This window comes from Coregonus clupeaformis, chromosome 36 (genome assembly GCF_020615455.1).
Source record: "Coregonus clupeaformis isolate EN_2021a chromosome 36, ASM2061545v1, whole genome shotgun sequence".
In the NCBI taxonomy this organism is placed as follows: Eukaryota; Metazoa; Chordata; class Actinopteri; order Salmoniformes; family Salmonidae; genus Coregonus; species Coregonus clupeaformis.
In genome coordinates, this window is record NC_059227.1 from 17,652,379 (window position 1) to 17,670,881 (window position 18,503).

General features: G+C 42.8%; 1 protein-coding gene across 6 annotated transcripts in view; it reads left to right on the forward strand.

The window, feature by feature from the left end:
* The window catches only part of LOC121552963 (protein FAM184A), a 113,653-nt gene extending 95,570 nt beyond the window's left edge, over positions 1-18,083 (forward strand). For 2 of the 6 annotated variants that reach the window (XM_041866081.2, XM_041866082.2), the window contains 6 exons: positions 3,962-4,146; positions 5,591-5,737; positions 8,760-8,883; positions 9,209-9,313; positions 11,779-11,990; positions 17,562-18,083. In XM_041866081.2, coding sequence (XP_041722015.2) covers positions 3,962-4,146; positions 5,591-5,737; positions 8,760-8,883; positions 9,209-9,313; positions 11,779-11,990; positions 17,562-17,643 — 855 coding nt within the window. In that variant the 3' untranslated portion in view covers positions 17,644-18,083. Of the gene's footprint in view, positions 1-3,961; positions 4,147-5,590; positions 5,738-8,759; positions 8,884-9,208; positions 9,314-11,778; positions 11,991-16,590 lie in introns of all 6 variants that reach the window. The other 4 variants (XM_041866085.2, XM_041866084.2, XM_041866087.2 and 1 more) reach the window with 4 other exon arrangements.
* Positions 18,084-18,503: the final 420 nt, after the last annotated feature.

Genomic DNA, 18,503 nt, shown 5'->3' on the forward strand with positions numbered 1-18,503 from the left:
ACAGCTGTTTCTGAGGGGACCTACTCCTACGCTAGTCAGTCTACAGCAAGGTCACAAGGCAAATACAGTTCTACCTGCCAAATAAAACAAGATACGATCCAGGGTACCTACTGCAGTGCAAGCGGGTTCACTTTCCACAGTGACACAGTAATCATCTAAAGCTCTTACAGCAGACAGGCCCCTATCACAACAGAAGCAGGCTACAATGTCAGGGTTATGACAGGGTTTTTGTTTTGTTTTTGTTTTTGTCCGACGATGAGGAAAATAGCAGCGGCAGCAAAGCAGAAATGTGTTACAGTAAGAAATGTCAATGTGTGATCCACCTCCTGTTAGGATGCGAGGATACCTGGAAAACAAAAGAGGGAATATATTGAGGTCTTTGACAGGACAATTAAACCAGATAGGAAAGACTCAACCTAGCCCCTCGGCACATAGACTATTGCAGCATAGATACTGGAGACTGACTGATATATATTTAGCAATTAGGATTTCTTATCTGTTATGGTAAATTAGGCATTGTTGCAGACTGTTGGCATAGGCCTATCGATAAATGCGCACATATGTTTTTCCAGTGCGGGCCTTGTGTTCTAAATTATATATTTAAAAAAAATATTTGAGTACTCTAACAGTAAAAAAAATGTCAAATGCCCATCCCTACCATGGGGCATGTGCGACCTCCTTTGTGGTCTGTTCTCATCCCCTATATACTGTAGCTGCCATTTCCAGGCACCACAGTACACACAATACCTCGGACATCTCACATGGGATAAACAGGCTTCCTGGTGGTTTCCCTCTTTCCCTCTGCTTCAGACTGTCTGTGTGTTCAGTAAGTCAGACATGTCAGGACACAACCCCGTCTCTCTCTCTATGTCCCATTTGACTGCAGGATTTACTAGCTGCTGAGCCATCCCTCCCGCGTGGGTGGGACTCTTAATCATTTCATCATTTAAATGCATTATGCCCATACTAACCGTACATTGATTCATATTTAATTATACAAATATGCTAATCACAGCAGCCAGTTATGTCTCCCAGACTGTACGGCTGTTGTTGTCTTTTATGGACATGTGTTGTGGTTTTACCCAGTAAATGGTAAAGCTCTGATCTTTAGAATAAACATGTACCTTCAGCGCCTTAATCAAAGAGCCTTAGCAACGCCGACCGTGTTGTTTTCCTTTGAACAGCCCCACTAGCCCAGCATCCCTGGCAGACTGTAAAGGGTTGGGGCCATCTGAAGAGAGCTACAAAGTGTTGCTCGTCCTCTTTCTGGGAGACAGAGAGTGGTTTCTAAGAAATAACTCCCTGTGTTGAGCTGTGGAACACAGCTGAGCGCTGTGTTGCCTTAGCTTTAATTGTGGCCCCTGAGAGATGGACGGTTCTGGCTCGTTTAATGAAATTAGCAGGACTGGTCTGCTGTGTGTATAATTGCATTTGCTGAGGATAATGATCAGCTGTCCCCACAGACGAATGCTCAACTTCTGACAGACAAATGGCTCTGAAGAATGTTTATTTTCTATACTCCCCTGGTGCATCCTATCTCTGTATGGTATGGTATGGTATGGTATGGTATGGTGTGTGTGTGTGTGTGTGTGTGTGTCTGCTTGCGTACATTACTATGGAGAGATCTGTGCCATATTTCCTCTCATGTTTTGTGTATCTGATATCTAATCTCCTCACACTGATTCCTCAATTCTTAATGAAATCCTATGCTCAATGAATCTCCAACAATTGAAGCATTGCTAATGGCTCCTCATCCACAGCTAATCTTTTTTTTTGTATAACTTTTCACTGTCATCTGTATAGGGATCAATAGAACTGCTACAGATGTAGGATCTTAATTTGACCTATATTGTCAGAGCAAAATAATCCTGCAGCAACAGGATTGGATCATTTAGTCCATAATGTTGGTAAGGCTATTAGCTGGCCAAAAGTAGGCTACATGAAAAGTGCAATTCTCTTCATATATGTGTGTTAATGTGGGTTTTCAGTTAATTTATGTAAATCACGAAGATCATCTGCCTTCTCAGCAATACAATCAAATTAAGATCTGTATGTAGCAGTATTGGGAATGATTTGAATTCAAACTACAGGTACTGTATACTTGATCTCATCATTTCTGGAGGCTGAAGGAAAGATTTTGTCTGGTCCTAGGGCTCGTGATCACCTCCCTCAGGGTCGTGGCAATTCTTGTACTAATGGAATTATGGCAGCAGCCTCCATACCTCCCAGCCTTGTGATGTGGCCTGGGGGGGGGTGGTGGGCTCAGTACCCCCAATCACTCCGGCTTCACAGACAGGATTTGACTGCTTCCCTCTAGTGACTGAGCTCTCTCTCTCTCGCTGACCCCCCAATGGACACACACACGCCTGCGTGCACGCACGTTCACATGAATGGACACACACACGAACACACACACACACTTGCCTAACCAGCCACGGCATACACAAATATAGGGTCAAGTGCCAATTAGAACCTAGCTACAAACTCCCTCCCCACACTGATGTTTAGCCTTTTAACTCTGTTCTCCACTGCTGGCACTGTCTGCCTCTCTACCTGTCCTTGTGGAAATCCACAACCCAACCATGCAGAGACATGTCAATCAAGTGGGCCTCCAAGCCAAACAGGTATCCACTGGGGAGATTAGGAGGCAGCAGAAATGTCACAGTGAATCTCTGTTAGGCAGAGGACGGGGAAACACATTTCTATGGAGGAGAGAGAGCCAGTCCCCTGAAACCAGCCCCCTTCAGTGGCTCACACATTAATTAACTATAATACTGTTATCACAATAATCCGCTGGCATGAAATTATATTTACAGGAATTCAAAGTTAATACATGCAGATTGTAATCTGATTACACAAGAGCCATTAACTTTATAATACCAGAGTTTGGCTTGACGGTATGCTGCGTGAACTGTTAGCTAGATGTCTCTTTTAGAGAGTGAGGAACTTCTAGAAGAGCTTCTGTTGATGAAGTGGAAAATGATCCTTGAGCCAAGCAAAGCATGATAAATCTACACCTCGGCTGGAGTTATAGTAATTACATGTATTTCTGCCTGGGCAAAAGGAGATGTTTGCATTTGATATATCAGCCTGTTGAGTTAACTGTTACGTAACTTTGGGAAAGAGACTGATAATAGTCTAGAGTAGTCTAGATTCAGAAGGCAACGTTGTCCCTATTACATACTGAACAATTGACTAAATACATGTATTCTAGTGAATGGTTTCCGGTATGTTTTCAGTACAATTGACCCTGACTGGACCAGACCGGAGCAGCCATGTTTGAGCTAATAGTCAGGAGATGACCTTTTCCTGGGATGCAACCTTTTCCAGGCGATATAACAGTCCTCTAACACGTTGTTGTAACTCGTACTGACTATAAACAAATACAAGCAGCACAGTCAGCACTTTATTTATTAATAGAATATCTATTTAGAGAAGAGACGTATCAGCATCAATATTAACAACCTCACAACAAACGTGTTCAGTGAAGTCCAAATTTAGTTCTGAGAGAGGTAGAGTGATGCCATGGCATGTGACTGTGCTCATGGCAAAGCTGTAGCATCCATGGCAAAGCTGTAGCATCCATGGCAAAGCTGTAGCATCCATGGCAAAGCTGTAGCATCCATGGCAAAGCTGTAGCATCCATGGCAAAGCTGTAGCATCCATGGCAAAGCTGTAGCATCCATGGCAAAGCTGTAGCATCCATGGCAAAGCTGTAGCATCCATGGAAAAGCTGTAGCATCCATGGCAAAGCTGTAGCATCCATGGTACTGTAAAGATTGTGTCAGAAAGCATCACTGTACCCCCTGGGAATACAAGGGGACAGCGCAGCAGCACATGCCAGTGGGATCAAATGCTAACTCAAACGTGTGTTTTTTTAACTTGTGTTTGTTTACATATAAATGTGTGTGTGTGTGTGTGTTCCTTTGTGCCTTTGTATGTCTGCCTGTTCCCCTTTCAGGAGAGGGAGTTGCTGGGCCGTATCTCGGACCTGCAGGAGGAGGTGGTAAGGAGGAAAAACCACATTGCTGAGCTGGACCATGAGATTCACACACTGAACGAGAACATCAACACACTCACCAAGGAGCTGGAGCTCAAGGGCAAGGAGGTGCTGAAGATCCGCAGCGAGGCCAACCAGCAGATCAGGTGGGCAGGAGGAGGGGGCAGGAGGAGAAGGCAGGGTCGTGACCCCACCACAGGGCATTATGGGGGGGGACACAGGAGGGTTGACACAATAACAGGTCATCTACAGTAAAGCTGTTCTGGTGCATTGCCAAAGTTAATTAGGTGAATCTCTGTATGCTATCTCTGCAGGTGAATGCCTGTACCTCGTTTTAATATGGCCACGATGAAGGTTTTTAGCACGTTTAGTTCATTCAGATGACTGGTGAATCACAACACGAGAAGTTCAGTTGTGTGAATTCCTCATGTTTAGAAGTGACAGTCACTGGCCATTGGCAGTGCTGGCATCGTTTTTGAGTTAGATTACATTTGAAGGATACTGGCAAGAGAAAGAGAGCAGGCCAATTTGCCTCTCCCTTCTGGAAGCCCTGTTTTCTGGACTGTTATTCCCTTTGATGACTTGGTCCTTTTGACATTAGTTTTTCTCCTCTATTTTAATGGTCAAATAAATGTATATGTAAATATGAAAGTCAGGGTTATTTGGGGCAAGGCCTAAATAGAATCCATCATCATGCTTTTCCCACAGGCTGATATTAATAATTCACTCTTATAGTCATTATTAATGTGGTCTGAGGCCTGGATGGAACGAACGGCAGGCTCTCTCTCATTAGAATTGATGGCCTGTTTGTTGACGAATCAAAAATGGATGCTGACGCTTTTCTAGCGCTAGAGATAACTAAGCACATGGGGTTAGTTTGTATGTGTGTTTGCAGCCGCGAATGTGTGCATGTGTGGCGTCAACGACACATATCGATGGTAGGATTCCAGGCCCCTTGTGGAGCACGTTTCACTTCCAATTATGTAACACTCTGGTGAATCCTCGTTTCCTGAGATATAAAAAACATAATAAATATATAAATTGGAAAAGATTTGTGTCCCTCAGGGAGTGTTACTCAGGGAGAGGCAAACGTATTCCTCTGCACACCTCGTGCTCCCAAGCCCTCTCCCTCTCTCCCTTTCTCCCTCTCTCTCTCTGACTGCGGTAGCTCTGAGTGAGGGGAAAGAGAGAGTCACCGCTACAATGCAGGGAATTTCAATCAGCTGGTGTAATGTCTTGGAAGAGTCCTGTCTATCTGTTCCACATCAAAAGAAATCAATACGTAAATAGTGAGGAGTGTTTTCCACTTATGGCGAAACAGTGATACCTCTCCTCCAGAGACTCCTGCTGTAAATTATATATGTCTTTCTTGGAAACAAAATGACGGTTACGTCAGGAAAAGAAGGAAAGTCAAAGATGAATGAAATTTTAATGGCTCCAGCAGGATCAAAAGGAATGTGTCTGTGGTAAGTGTGCCGAGTTAGGATACTGTAACACCTCTGGACAGGAGACTTAGAGCCTTAGAGCTGGAGAGGTGTATAAAGACATGTGATCTGAATGGGTTTTAATGGTCTGGTCTCTTCTCATCAGGGCTCATGAACAGGACCTGTCGAAGAAACACGAGCGAGAGATGGCTGAGATGAACGCCATGCACAACAGAGAGACTCAGAACATGCTGTGTGACTTCAACAAGGCCCAGGAGCTCCTCAAAGACAAGATCTCTGCTCTGCAAGTCCTGTACGTACATTACATCCAGTATGCAGTTGATATAGCACTATATGTGTTTGCAGGTGGTACAGTATGTGTGTGCAGGGAACATAGCAGATGAGGTGTGTGTGGGTGGGCTTGGGCATGAGTGTGTGATCTAGGTCTTGTCAGAGAGAGAAAGAAGGGGGGGAGAGAGAGTAAACATATGTTTCCCATGCCAATAAAGCCCCTTAAACTGAAATTGAGAGAGAGAGAGTAAACATATGTTTCCCATGCCAATAAAGCCCCTTAAACTGAAATTGAGAGAGAGAGAGAGAGAGAGAGAGAGAGAGAGAGAGAGAGAGAGACCTCAGCAGTTATATCACCGCCACACTGCTGCTTATCATCTCTGCTCCTCACCATCACAAACGGAAATGCAGACCGGAGAGAGAGAAGAAAGGAGAGGAGAGCATAATGAGAGAGAGACACTGTGAGATGAGAGCACATGTGATAGTGTGATTATATAAATCCCTGGCAGATGATGAAAGGCCACAGTCCCTGGCAGAGCACAGGCTGAAGAGGTGAGTGCCCCACACAGATACAGGGATGGAAGGAAGGAAGGGATGGATTCAAGAGGGGAGAGCGGGTGGCTGCACATGATCTCCGGAGGTGAATATGGCCCATTGGGAAGGTCCATCCCTTTTATGAGAGATCTGACAGACCTGTTTTATTTTCCACTGTGCTGCGTGGATGTGACTGTGTCCTCAATCCCCCACCCCACGCACACACACACATACACACACACAAACACACAAACAAACACTGTCCATCAGCAGCAGTGTCCTACTTGGGATAAACCTCCAGCTGGGTGTGCAGCGCCCCTAGCTTTCAAGACACCACGGTACACACACAGTACACACCAGAAAATATGAACATAGACATAGAAATCCCCTGCAAACTACTCTGAATAGATCCAAGGAGATACTGTAATGATTATAGGAATAACAGGCAGCTTTCTCTATAATACATATGTTTGGGATATGAGAGAGAGAAAGAGAGAGGGAGAGAGTTAGATGGAACAGACGTACAGGCCTCAGTGAGGATCCTGGGACTGGGGAGTGACCTAATTTAGTTTCACATGAATGAGAGCACCATCTAGACAAAGCCAGCTACTGCAGAGAGAGCATCTGTGATGTCCTCCACCAAATCTTCTCATGGCTCAATCACACCTTTCAAAATGAAATGCTAGTGAAGCAAACATCATTTTTTGTTCCTCAACTAAATTTGACTGACAAACAGAATCCAGTACAATCCTGTAAAAATTGTTCACATTAGCCCTACACTGTTTTTTTTGTTGCTAACCTTTCTAAAACCAACAATTTCATGCTGGTCCAAGCCCCTGTCGTTCTCAATTTTCTGACTAGTTTCCAAGGCCTTACCTTGAGGTTGACAATTTACTGCTTGCTAATTAAGCACAGCACAAATCTATTTTAACAACAGCCCCTGTCCCCTCCCCAATTAATCACCATGGCAGCCTCGTTCGCCCAAAGCCGGTCCCTGGCCACCTCTAAATATTACGCCATTTAAGTTCTATGAATATTTTACCTCATTACATGTCCTATTGGTTAAACCCCTGGGAACCAACACAAGGTTGTTGTCTGATTGGTTGTTGTTTGTTTTAGTGCTTCCTAGCAGTTTGTCACATCTGTTTTGAGTTATGTCGCTGGAGAGTTGAGTGGTGTGTGATAATGATCAGTGTTGGGGAATAGTGAACTACATATAGTTCAACTAGTAATTGAACTCCATTTTGCAGTAGCTTGGTGGTAGTTGAACTAAATTAAAATCTAGGTGGTGTTTTCAGTAGTAAATGACTTTTTATCATCTAGCTACTGGAACTACTGGAAATACACACTACTTTTTGGGCTAAAATACAATATGGGTGAAGTAGGCAATACTTTCCTTTATTTTTCGGCATCAGGCCTGCCTAATTCTCACTTGAAACATCGTTTTTGTGTTTAATAGGCCAAATTACACATTCTGTTAACAACTGACTCCAGAGTGATCTGTTCTTGCAATTTGTAGGCTATTACATATCAGATTTAGATATGATAATTTATCAACTATATTTTCTATATAAGTCAACTCTATTTTCTTAAGGGTAGCTTTAGTGTAGCTAACTTCTTTCAGTGTGAAGTAATTGGTAGCTTGGTAAACTATATTTTCAGAGTAGCTTCCCCAACACTGATGACGATGATATATTTATAAAAAAGCAAGCCAGCACCAGCCTCCCAGGCTGCACTGCAGCAACATGTTGATTTCACATGGTTTGTGTTTGGAGCATCTGTAGAGCTGCAGATGAGTCTATAGTAAAACGTGACACTGAAGTAAAGTGTAGTAGATGCTGGTACTGTGAATTAAGCAACAAATGAACTGATCGCTGATGCATAGCAGTGTAACAGAAGCAATTATCATGATATCCAATATGCTCCCTCTCTAATTCAAGCATTTTCCTGTCCCTGTCTTGCATCTGAGTTTGATGGAGAGTTTGGTATCACTTGTCATTCCACATCTGTAGTGCTGAGGAAGTCATGCCAAACTGGACATGATGGATGCTTGTTTAGAGTATGAGGAATATCTCAGCATATTAAAGTCCTCAATCTCAAATTAGAGGCAGCACAAAACTGTGGAGAGGCAGATGGCTTTGATCACTGATAAGAACTCTTCTAAAGAGCGCTCGTTATTTGTTGAGAAGTTTAAGTGGAATTCAGAACAACATGTAGTGTTTCTAGTGTTTTGATCATAGTAATACACAAGCACTAATAGGCTTTCTGATAATGAGATTAAAGGTAGGAGAGTTAAAAGCTAATGCGTTAGTGTTGATCTGCAGATGATGGAAGGGAAGCTTTCAAAACATGCTCCCTCAGTGTATGCTCATATCCCCAAGCTGATCCAAGGCACTTTTATCATCACGTTACACAAACAAAACTTTGTTTCCACACTGATACCTGATTCACACTGTGCTGTGAGGAAACTGTGAGATGTCAGAGCCCTAATGGCCCCCTCCTCTCCCCAGGCTGGAGGGCACGGAGGATAAGTTCCGGAACAGGGAGAGCCGGCCTGAGGACCTGCAGGTGATCGCTGAGCTAAAGGACATGGTGACTGAGAGGGAGTCCCTCGTCAAGAAGCTGGTGGTAAGTGTATGTACACAGTACAAGATGGCCTACAGGATGCCCTTGTGTGGTTTTACCCAACAATCCTAGACATGGAGCCTGCATGCCTGTCTACCTCCAAACAATAGTAGACCAGACTTGTATGTTACAGCCCTTGAGTCCCAACAATGCATTGAAGACAGCTATTCAGTATACTGTATCTATAGCACTAGAGCTTGCCTAGAAAGGTTGTATCATACTGTACTGGTATTTAAGCCCATGATATACATTTAATTAGAGTGTGAGGTGTGAGATGCTCCATCAATAACCCAGAGAAGCATGACCTAACTGAAATATCTCTGTTGACATGCAGGACGATAAAAAGTTCTACCAGCTGGAGTTGGTGAACAGAGAGACCAACTTCAACAAAGTGTTCAACACCAGTCCCAACGTGGGTGTAATAAATCCCCTTATCAAGGTGAGCTGACCGCTGCACACTAGCACACCACACAGACAGACAAACAGACAGACAGACAGACAGACAGACTGACAGACAGACAGACAGACAGACAGACAGGGGACTAACACTGACCATGTGCATTACGTCTCCATAGAGTATAGGCTCTGCCAGTTGATTAGAGCCATGTAGCTAATCTGAGCTAATCTTTGACTTTTTGTCAAGACCAAAAGCGTCAGGTGGCAATTTGAAACCCTTAGGGAACCATCACGATCATTACAAGCCTAAACCACTAGCCTGTACCTCATTGTAGAAAATGGTTGAAGTGGAGATTTTAAGTTGCCTTTCCACATATTCTTAGTCTTGATTTCCATTGGAATCATTCCATCCGTTAGTGAAGAGAAGTTGTGTCCCAAACCAATCTAAATGCAGCAATCCCCTGTCTCCCAGTTGAATGGATCACTCTGCATGGTCAATATGTAACTGTTGACTCCATTTCAAGTTCTATAACTTCCGATATCTTGGTTCAGTGTTATATATAATGTGTTTGTGTACATTTATATGTGTGTGTGTGTGTGTGTGTGTGTGTGTGTGTGTGTGTGTGTGTGTGTGTGTGTGTGTGTGTGTGTGTGTGTGTGTGTGTGTGTGTGTGTGTGTGTGTGTGGGTTAGTCAGTAGGTGTCTGTGTTATCTCCCTGTTCAGACATCCAGTTCTCCTTTGCTTTCCAAGCCATTCTTTGTTAGTGTGAACTTTCTGTAGCCTCTTCATTTGATGCATCCCTTTTTGCTCATCTTGATTTACATATTATTGCTTCACTAGCTGAGTGGTACGAGCTTGACCTTCAGAAAGCATCCATCCACATAAATCCTCTGAGAATGAGAAATATACACTACCAGTCAAAAGTTTGGACACACCTACTCATTCAAGAGTTTTTCTTTATTTTTACTATTTTTTACATTGTAGAATAATAGTGAAGACATCAAAACTATGAAATAACACATATGGAATCATGTAGCAAACAAAAAAGTGTTAAGCAAATCAAAGTATATTTTATATTTGAGAATTGTCAAATAGCCACCCTTTGCCTTGATGACAGCTTTGCACACTCTTGGCATTCTCTCAACCAGCTTCACATGGAATGCTTTTCCAACAGTCTTGAAGGAGTTCCCACATATGCTGAGCACTTGTTGGCTGCTTTTTCTTCACTCTGCGGTCCGACTCATCCCAAACCATCTTAATTGGGTTGAGGTCGGGTGATTGTGGAGGCCAGGTCATCTGATGCAGCACTCCATCACACTCCTTCTTGGTAAAATAGACCTTACACAGCCTGGACTTGTGTTGGGTCATTGTCCTGTTGAAAACAAATGATAGTCCCACCAAGCCCAAACCAGATTGGATGGTGTATCGCTGCAGGATGCTGTGGTAGCCATGCTGGTTAAGTGTGCCTTGAATTCTAAATAAATCACAGACAGTGTCACCAGCAAAGCATCCCCACACCAAAACACCTTGTCCTCCATGCTTTACGGTGGTAAATACACATGCGGAGATCATCCGTTCACCCACACCGCGTCTCACAAAGACACGGCGGTTGGAACCAAAAATCTCAAATTTGGACTCCAGACCAAAGGACAAATTTCCAACGGTCTAATGTCCATTGCTCGTGTTTCTTGGCCCAAGCAGGTCTCTTCTTCTTATTGGTGTCCTTTAGTAGTGGTTTCTTTGCAGCAATTCGACCATGAAGGCCTGATTCACACAGTCCCCTCTGAACAGTTGATGTTGAGATGTGTCTGTTACTTGAACTCTGGGAAGCATTTATTTGGGCTGCAATTTCTGAGGCTGGTAACTCTAATGAACTTATCCTCTGCAGCAGAGTTAACTCTGGGTCTTCCATTCCTTTGACGGTCCTCATGAGAGCCAGTTTCATCATAGCGCTTGATGGTTTTTGCGACTGCACTTGAAGAAACCTTCAAAGTTCTTGAAATGTTCCGTATTGACTGACCTTCATGTTTTAAAGTAATGATGGACTGTCGTTTCTCTTTGCTTATTTTAGCTGTTCTTGCCATAATATGGACTTGGTCTTTTACCAAATAGGGCTATCTTCTGTATACCCCCTCCCCCCTGTTAATTGAAATGCATTCCAGGTGACTACCTCATGAAGCTGGTTGAGAGAATGCCAAGAGTGTGCAAAGCTGTCATCAAGGCAAAGTGTGGCTGCTTAGAAGAATCTCAAATATAAAATATATTTTGATTTGTTTAACCCTTTTTTGGTTACTACATGATTCAATATGTGTCATTTCATAGTTTTGATGTCTTCACTATTATTCTACAATGTAAAAAATAGTAAAAATAAAAAAACAACTGGAATGAGTCGGTGTGTCCAAACTTTTGACTGGTAATGTATATAAATATATATGCACAGCAGTCTTTTTTTCATTGGACTAGTTCTCCATATTTCCGTTTCTTTTTGTTTTTGTCCCTCTGTGTAGCAAAAGAGAAAGAATGACAAATCAGCAAACCGATTCAGCAGCTCTCCAAACCTCAGGGCTCTGGAGGCGGCGGGAACAGGGATGGGGAGCGGGCAGCCCCAGCCCAACCGCCTAGAGCCAATCCCCAACTCCCCCATTCACCACCTTGAGCTCAACACTAGCAAACCTCTGCCCCCACCAACCCCTCCGTCAGAGCCCAAGAAATTCATGAGGTGAGCGCCGTCCCTCCCTCGCCGCTGACGCCTCGGTCCGCACCATGGGCAGGCCCAGGGACAAGCACACTGACAAACAGACATTGCCCTGACCCTCGGGCCATACAGCTGCATATAGGCGGCTTTCATACAAACCTCTCCAGTCAGCTGCCATATCCCTTTCTGATGGGCTTCAGTCTTTGAAAGAAACTTCTCAATGTGACCCTTACTGGTGGATGTTGATGTTCTTCCCCCTCTATCTCAGACCTCGCTCTGATAAACAGAACAGCGTGAAATCTGGAATTACGGCTTGAAAAAAACAAAAAACACTCCAGTCTGAAAGTGTAATTAACTTGAATAATAGATTAAGTTGCCTGCTGCCTGTTGCCAACAGGCTGAGGATTCCCTCTTGATTGCTATTCTATTTGAAGGACATGATGGTTTTTGTCTTTGCCTGCAGTTTTTGCAAGGCTTTGATTGTATCCCCAGAGAATTGGCTTTCGGAGAGAGGCAGAGCTCCCACAATTACTCCCCCACTTCTCTGTCAACTTATCTTTACTGTATACCAGGAAGTCAGTGGCTTCACTTGACGGTTTCTTTTCAAACACACAAAGGGATATTCCATCTGAACCTACACACACTCCAGGAGATGTATGAACACTTTACTATACTATTCCAAAGCCCCATGCAATACATGAGCTTTGAAAATGGCATTGGAATGCAAAAGAAGCATGTGTACACCCCACCGTCACTCTTAACATGCTAACATAAGTGGGCATGCTAGGAGTTGTGTCTCTTTGTGTCTCTGTGTTGTGTATTTTTCTGTTTGTTCTGGAAGTTATAGGCCTACAACTCATTGGTGATATGTTGTTGTTCTGTTAAACCCCCTCATCCTCATCGGCCTCCAGGCATGCTGCACTTACTGCACTTTGTTGTCCGCCTTGATGTGAAATTATTTGATTTGTATATGAGGAAAGTCTGATTGTGTAATATAGATTGGTGATGATATTTTTTTCACCATGTACAGTTCTGTGTGTGGTGATGTGTGAAGCCTTCGATAATAACAACGACACTCTCCCGTCTCATCAATAAACCGCTCTCTCTCTCTTGTGCCTTGGCATTGCTTTGCTCGTTGTTGTGTTTCCAGCTATAGTTCTGTACATGTGTAATAAGCACACATGTGAATGTGATACTCTCTTGTGCATGTGTTGTACTAGCATATGATGTCTGGCACTCACCCGGTGCTTAGGTTTCTGCCTATTGCTGCACTTGTTATCCATCTGTGTGCCTCTCTGTGCTTTGGGTTTCTCTTACCCTTGCTGCATGCTGCGCTGTATGTAAATAAGTTGCAGATGAGTCAGTGTGGCAGATTTGTGCGGGGCAGCCCTCCATTGTCATGGGACGCTCCCATCACTGCATCACACACACGGCCTGTCTGTCTCAGCCCCTGTCAAGGTGACCCTGTTTCCACTAAGCAACAGATGCACCCCCACATACTTTACCACATACAGTGAGGGAAAAAAGTATTTGATCCCCTGCTGATTTTGTATGTTTGCCCACTGACAAAGACATGATCAGTCTATAATTTTAATGGTAGGTTTATTTGAACAGTGAGAGACAGAATAACAACAAAATAATCCAGAAAAACGCATGTCAAAAATTTTATAAATTGATTTGCATTTTAATGAGGGAAATAAGTATTTGACCCCTCTGCAAAACATGACTTAGTACTTGGTGGCAAAACCCTTGTTGGCAATCACAGAGGTCAGACGTTTCTTGTAGTTGTGGGATTTTGTCCCACTCCTCTTTGCAGATCTTCTCCAAGTCATTAAGGTTTCGAGCCTGACGTTTGGCAACTCAAACCTTCAGCTCCCTCCACAGATGTTCTATGGGATTAAGGTCTGGAGACCACTCCAGGACCTTAATGTGCTTCTTCTTGAGCCACTCCTTTGTTGCCTTGTCCTGTCCCCTTGTCCATCGTCCCTTTGATGCGGTGAAGTTGTCCTGTCCCCATAGCAGAAAAACACCCCCAAAGCATAATGTTTCCACCTCCATGTTTGACAGTGGGGATGGTGTTCTTGGGGTCATAGGCAGCATTCCTCCTCCTCCAAACACGGCGAGTTGAGTTGATGCCAAAGAGCTCGATTTTGGTCTCATCTGACCACAACACTTTCACCCAGTTCTCCTCTGAATCATTCAGATGTTCATTGGCAAACTTCAGACGGGCCTGTATATGTGTTTTCTTGAGCAGGGGGACCTTGCGGGCGCTGCAGGATTTCAGTCCTTCACAGCGTAGTGTGTTACCAATTGTTTTCTTGGTGACTATGGTCCCAGCTGCCTTGAGATCATTGACAAGATCCTCCCGTGTAGTTCTGGGCTGATTCCTCACCGTTCTCATGATCATTGCAACTCCACGAGGTGAGATCTTGCATGGAGCCCCAGGCCGAGGGAGATTGACAGTTATTTTGTGTTTCTTCCATTTGCGAATAATCGCACCAACTGTTGTCACCTTCTCACCAAGCTGCTTGGCGATGGTCTTGTAACCCATTCCAGCCTTATATAGGTCTACAATCTTGTCCCTGACATCCTTGGAGAGCTCTTTGGTCTTGGCCATGGTGGAGAGTTTGGAATCTGATTGATTGATTGCTTCTGTGGACAGGTGTCTTTTATACAGGTAACAAGCTGAGATTAGGAGCACTCCCTTTAAGAATGTGCTCCTAATCTCAGCTCGTTACCTGTATAAAAGACACCTGGGAGGCAGAAATCTTTCTGATTGAGAGGTGGTCAAATACTTATTTCCCTCATTAAAATGCAAATCAATTTATAACATTTTTGACATGCGTTTTTCTGGATTTTTTTGTTGTTATTCTGTCTCTCACTGTTCAAATAAACCTAGCATTAAAATTATAGACTGATAATTTCTTTGTCAGTGCTCAAACGTACAAAATCAGCAGGGGATCAAATACTTTTTTCCCTCACTGTACAGTACCTCTCTACTGCAACACATACCACACTTATGATGCCATGTATTATACATCTGTTTTAAGATGATATAAATGTACTTCTATCTCTGTGCATGCAGTGCCCTTTAAATGCTGCCCTATTTCGATTCAGGAGGCCTATACCAGAATACAAATATAGCAATAGAAATTACATACATATACATTTGCATACCTAATTTAGTTTTCTCTATGGAAAACACTAGTATGCATGCTTATGCTATTTCTCTGCTTTTAGATTCTAATGCTGTTGAAGTCAGCCCTGTCTGTCTCAGCCCAGGTGTTCCCTAGATCTGAAGTTGGTGATTAACAGACCAGAATGCATGTTCAATTGAGCATTAAATTGGATTTGCTGCAATGAAGGCTACTGAGACCAAGGAGAGAATGATTGCAGAGGAGATATTTTAGGATAGTTTTCAGTGACATAAAGAGTTCTGCACGGAATGAAGAAGCCACCTGTCGTTAATTTAAAACTTCAGACATGTTTAGCTCAGTCAGAGCAGTACAGTTTGTGCAGTGCAGAATGATTACCGAGTGTAGACTGTGTTTAATAATTTGTCTTGTGTCATCTAGTCATGATAATATACTGAACAAAAATATAAATGCAACATGCAACAATTTCAATGATTTTACTGAGTTACAGTTTATATTTGGAAATGGTGGGCCTGGAAGAGCATAGGCCCAGCTACTTGGGAGCCAGGCCCACCCACTGGGGAGCCAGGCCCAGTTAATCAGAATGAGTTTTTCCCCACAAAAGGGCTTTATTACAGACAGAAATACTCCTTAGTTTCATCAGCTGTCTGGGTGGCTGGTCTCCGATGATCCCTCAGGTGAAGAAGCCGGATGTGGAGGTCCTGGGCTGGCGTGTTTATACGTGGTCTGCGGTTGTGAGGCTGGTTGGGAGTACTGCCATATTCTCTAAAATGACGTTAGAGACGGCTTTTAGTAGAAAAATGAACATTCAATTATTTGGCAACAGCTCTGGTGGACATTCCTGCAGTCAGCATGCCAATTGCACGCTCCCTCAAAACTTGAGACATCTGTGACATTGTGTTGTGTGACAAAACTGCACATTTTAGAGTGGCCTTTTATTGTCCCTAGCACAAGGTGCACCTGTGTAATGATAATGCTGTTTAATCATCTTCTTGATATGCCACACCTGTCAGGTGGATGGATTATCTTGGCAAAGGAGAAATGCTCACTAACAGGGATGTAAACACATTTGTGCACAACATTTGAGAGAAATAAGCTTTTTGTGCGTATGGAAAATTTTGGGGATATTTTATTTCAGCTCAGTATAATACAACCTTTAAGTTTAGAGGTTGTTATTTGACATGACAACTGTGTAAATAGCCATGGTAGGAAATGAAAACTTGAAAGTGTCTTAAGTTACATAGTTCTTTTTCAGATCCCATATTGCAATCTCCTTGCCTTTGTTTTTCTCAAATATTAACTGCAATATGAAGTTATGAGTCATATATCACAGAGATTTTAATCTTGAACACTTTGTGCACTGTAGTTGTTGAGAGGAGAAGGCTTCTAATTATTACTGTATGTTCTGTTCTGACATTTCACTTAGAGTTCTCCTCCCACTCATCCTCTCCTCTTCTTTGGCTCTCCAGACCCTCGGATGTCAAGCCCTTCTTAGATAGGAGGCATCTGGTGCCCGTCAACGGGTTACGACCTCTGGACAGAAACTGAGGGAGGGCCCTAAACACCAGGCAACCAGTCAGTCAGTCAGTCAGCAAGTCATCCAGACAGACAGTCAGCCAGACAAACACCAGAAGGATATCCAGCCCTATAAGCAAAGAGCAAAGGTTATTTTATGTGGAATAAAGCTGCAATGTTATAATACAGTGAGGTTTGTTGGTGTTTATTGTGAATTTCCAATGCCAAGGTTATGGTCAAGCCAGCAACCCAGTGAAATGCATTAGGTTGAATAGGTTACATCTTGGACAGACTGCATAGAACAAACCACAATAGGCATGATTATGGTCTTTCAATACATTTTCCCTCTCACATTCTTTCTTTGAGTTTATTATTGGATTTGCTTTTCAGAAACTACAGAGTATGAAGAGAACAAACACTATTTGGTATTCAGGATTTTTAATAGATGCATTCACATATTTGTATAACCAAGAGAGCATAATCCCCCAAGGACCTGAGTCAAGGATTAACAACTGCATGGTCTTGTTGTAATTCAATCTCACAAAACCCCATGGCTGGATGATCATGTAAAACAGGAATGGTTGAGTTATTACAACCACAGGCTCTATTAAAAATGAGCAAACTTAACACAGTTAAAGGCTGATTAGTGCAACAGAAATGTTATTGTTTTCAAGGAAGCATTTACACTTGAGAGCAGATAATCAAATCTATAGCTATACTGCCTCAATAAAATCCCATTCTGTATCCTCTGAACTGGATGGATGACTACACTGACTTCAAACACAGAACATAAGCATAAAACCCAGAGCCTTTAAATTGAATAAAACTACTCTCAACCCTGAGGTGCAATAAGGATTTCTTAGTCAATAATGTCCTGTATTGTATAACTGTTTGCTGCTGTTGTGGTGTGTGCCCCACTGTGTAGCCCTCCTGAGACAGAGGAGTCACCCGTAGGATCCCCAGACCCCCAGCGCCAGGAGTGGTTCGCCCAGTACTTCACCTTCTGATTTTTGCAACTCGAGAGCATGTCAACCATATGAAATGAAAAAGACTTTAAAAAACAACAACATATTATTTAATGATCAACCACTCCATTGCATTCTGTTGAATACTTCACTGTGAATGGGTTCCTTGTTTGTACAGTGCCGATGAGTATGTTTGACGTTTTTCTTTTTTGCCGTTTCTAAAGAGTGGTGCATATGCTGCTATCATTTGTTGAATACAGTATATAGTAAATTGTCCTCTCTCTGTACTTTATTTTAGGATGGCACCGTAATGATAGTTTGTTACAGCAGCATAATACATTTTGGTAGAACTCAACTGTTTGTATGGTTGTCTCAACACAGATATAATGATGTCTCACCAATTTTAAAAATAAATTGCATATTTTATATTTATATTATACTGTGTATGCTTAACTAATAAATACTGTTTATTGTGACATTTACTCATCTGTGTGCTGTCAATTATGTGGGCCTTTCAATTTATGTATGATTTGTGATTTGTACCATACAGTACTCTGTGCCATAGAATCCCAACTTCAGCAGAAAATATATAATGATAAGGTTCATGGATTTTTTTAAATTAACTCTATGATGTGTTTCACAATGTTTTAGGTCATAGTATGTACAGATTTTACTGTGTTCAGGTGATGCAAAAGTTGTACCCCTGTGGGCAGAGCCGGTAGAAGGCGCTGAATGGCTCTGGTCCTACTGTGGCGGTTTTGACTAAATGGGATGCAGCTAATGTCAGTTAGCGTAGCCGGTTAGAAAACCAGCGTAGCCGGTTAGAATAATTAACGTAGCAGATTATGAGAATTCGGTTAAGGTTAGGAAAAGGGTTAGGGTTATAGTAGCTAAAATGCTAA